Source organism: Cynara cardunculus, unplaced genomic scaffold (genome assembly GCF_001531365.2).
Source record: "Cynara cardunculus var. scolymus isolate 2C unplaced genomic scaffold, CcrdV1 Un_Scaffold_11193, whole genome shotgun sequence".
NCBI classification, from domain to species: domain Eukaryota; kingdom Viridiplantae; phylum Streptophyta; class Magnoliopsida; order Asterales; family Asteraceae; genus Cynara; species Cynara cardunculus.
The window spans coordinates 1-3,191 of record NW_020206495.1 but is presented as its reverse complement, the minus strand read 5'-3'; the positions used below and the strand labels follow the sequence as shown (position 1 = coordinate 3,191).

Sequence of the window (3,191 nt, the reverse complement as noted above, 5' to 3'; positions counted from 1 at the left end):
TCTTTACAACGCACTAAAACAAGCTGGAATTCATGCTTTTAGGGATAGTGATGATATTGATAGAGGTGAAGAACTAAAGCCGGAAATCAAGAAAGCAATCAAAGCATCAAAGGCTTCAATAATTGTGATCTCAAAAAACTATGCAACTTCTACATGGTGCCTTGATGAGCTTTCGTTGATTCTCTTGCAAAGGAGTGAGAACAATCATTTTGTTCTACCAGTTTTTTATCACGTTAACCCCACAGATGTGAGGAATCAAAATACATCTTTCCATATAAAAGTCAGAACATCTCCAAGGTGGACATATGATAACGTGCAACGATGGAAGATAGCCCTCAGGAAGGTTGCTAATATCACTGGTTTGATTCTTTCTGGGTATGTTTTATGTTCTTGCTTTTAATCGTTACTGAAGTACATTTTAATAGATCCCATTGCAATCTAACAAAAAAAAACAGAATTTTAAACTCTTTTCCAACTCTAAATCAACCTATGGGCCTCCAAGTAATGATACTAGTGTTTAACCCTTGACTATATTGGTAGATTGTACTTTATACTTGGAACGATGTTATTTACATCTAACTTTATAAAAAATCCCTCAATGCCATCTTTTTAACTTCCTCATTTTTCTTGGTTTGTTACAGGCATGAGGTGGAATTTTTGAAAGATATTGTTGACACTGTTTACAATAAACTTGATCGCAGACAAATTTATCTTCCACCCAATCTAATTGGGATGGATGCTCGATTTCAAGAGATCAATTCTTGGTTATTACAACCCCATGCCAACTTTTTAGCAATTTGTGGCATGGGAGGAAGTGGCAAGTTGACATTGGCCCAGTACATTGTCTATTCCAATTGGCAAAACTTTGAGAACATCAGTATTGTTGAATGCATTGGTAGTAGATGTAAAGAAAGGCATGATTTGCTTGAGGTACAAGAAGAACTTCTCAAAGATATATTAGGGGGAAAGAACAGAAGAATACCAAGTGTTTGTCAGGGTACGTATAAGATTGAAGAAGTCTTACGAACAAAGAAGGCACTAATTGTTCTCGATGACATCGTTGAATCGAGCCAATTGGTAACTTTACTTGGAACTGGGAATATTAACAAAGCAAGCAAGATTATAATAACAACTAGAGACCATAACATAGGTACATGGTTAAAGTCCAAATATTCTAGGAGGTATCATAAGTACAGAATGAAATTGTTGGATGATGGCGAGTCACTAGAGCTTTTAAGTCTTCATGCCTTTGGATCCAAAATTCCTGAGATACAATACGAGGAGTTTGCAAAAAAGGTAGTACAGTATTGTAAAGGGCATCCGTTGGCTCTTGAAGTTTGGGGTTCCTCTATGTCAGAACATAATAGCTTCTCATCTTGGAGAAGTGCACTAAATTTACTGGAAAAAGATACTCCTCACAGTATTTACAGTGTACTTAAAAGGAGCTATGACCTGTTACCATTTAACTCTGACAGAGAATTGTTTTTGCATATTGCTTGTTTCTTTGTTGGCATGGACAAGGATTATGTGGTAACCATATTAGAGCCTGATTACTCTGCAGAATCTAGAATCGAAACCCTGACCAAGAGAAGCCTTCTTTATGTTACACCAAACAATAAACTGATGATGCATATATTGCTTCAAGATATGGGAAGAAGCATAGTCAAACAAGAATCACAGGTAATTGCAGAACGTAGTAGAGTTTGGCGCAATGAGGACTCATATGAAATGTTGAGAAATGGAAAGGCAAGATGCTTCTTACTTGTATGTTTAATTAAGTTAGTACCCTTTCCCGCCTCATATTTCATCTAATCAAGACTCTATTATTTCACTCTTCTACTGTTTAGAGAGCAAGAAGAATGAGAGGTTTGGCACTTGACATTCATATGCTGATGGAAAAGGATGGATTCAATAATGAACTCATAAGGAAACATATAAAAGAGGTATGGTTGTTTAACAATCCAAGACCAATTAATGGTTGAGAAATGCAAGGTTGGAACACGTTATGTAATCTTTTTTCATTAAAACATGTTTGTATTCTTCTATATATATATGTACTTTTTGCAAATAAGATTGGTTTTATTACAATGAAAATAATTAAAAATATGGATAAATTTCTAATTCACTCTTTTACTTTTAGGTATTGTTTACTTGAGGCATCTTTGTGCCTAGATTTCTTCTATATATATATGAGGAAAACATACCAACACTTTTCACGTTAAATTTGCAGTTGCAGTCATGTTTTTTGCCTTATCAACTTCAAGAGATGGATCAACTAGAATTGCTCCAGATCAATTTTGTGCAATTCAAACAATTCACCAGGGATTTTGCTAAAAAATTGAGATGGCTCTGTTGGGTTGGATTCAACGAAAGATCCATGCCTGCCCACCTGTGCATGGGCAACATGGTCGCTTTAGATATGAGCTATAGCTGCTTGGAAGAATTTGAACCACCCATGGTAGGGGGCTGCATATCCTCTTTAAATTTTATTGCTCGGCCTTTGGCTTCTCAGTTTTTTTATTGTCTTTATGAATATGTGCAATGCCATGTAAATCTTTTTTTAATATATATATATATATATATATTTTCTTTTTGCAGGTTCTTCAGTCACTCAAGATTCTAAATCTTAAAAGCTCCAGATATCTAAATAGAATTCACAACATCTCCCGACTTCCTAATCTTGAGAGTTTGATTCTTTGGAACTGTCACATGTTGCATTGTGTTTGTAAAACCATTAAAGACCTTACTAGTCTTGAGCTATTGGATATGAGAGGGTGTGAAAGGCTGCAAAGTTCCTTTTTGTTGCCATGCTCATTAGTGCGTTTATTCCTCAAGGACTGCAATTTTGATCATTACAATGATTCTACTCTTAGTTTCAGTGATCATTCATTTTTGCAATACTTGGATCTAGGCAACAGTATGTTGAAAGTCCTGCCTTCTTACAATCATCTAAAAAATCTTCGAATCCTTGACTTGAGCTTGTCCTCTAGACTTGAATCGTTATATCTCCCAAGTACACTGGCAGAATTGTACATATATTATTGTACGTCACTGGAGAAGGTAACCTTTGAATCACATAAATTCACATTGCAAGAGTTTGGCTACGAAGGTTGTATTAATTTGTCCGAAATTGAAGGCTTTATCAAATTGGTACCAATAGCCAAATCTGATGAAGCAGATTTGGGACATAT

General features: G+C 35.5%; 1 protein-coding gene across 1 annotated transcript; it reads left to right on the top strand.

Annotated features, from left to right (window-relative positions):
- Positions 1-7: 7 nt before the first annotated feature.
- On the top strand, positions 8-3,183 carry LOC112505454 (TMV resistance protein N-like; the record flags this gene model as incomplete). Its single annotated transcript, XM_025109361.1, has 5 exons — positions 8-375; positions 642-1,746; positions 1,848-1,943; positions 2,231-2,458; positions 2,599-3,183. Coding segments are annotated over 5 exons (2,382 nt in total), but the record flags the coding sequence as incomplete, so codon positions are not given.
- Positions 3,184-3,191: the final 8 nt, after the last annotated feature.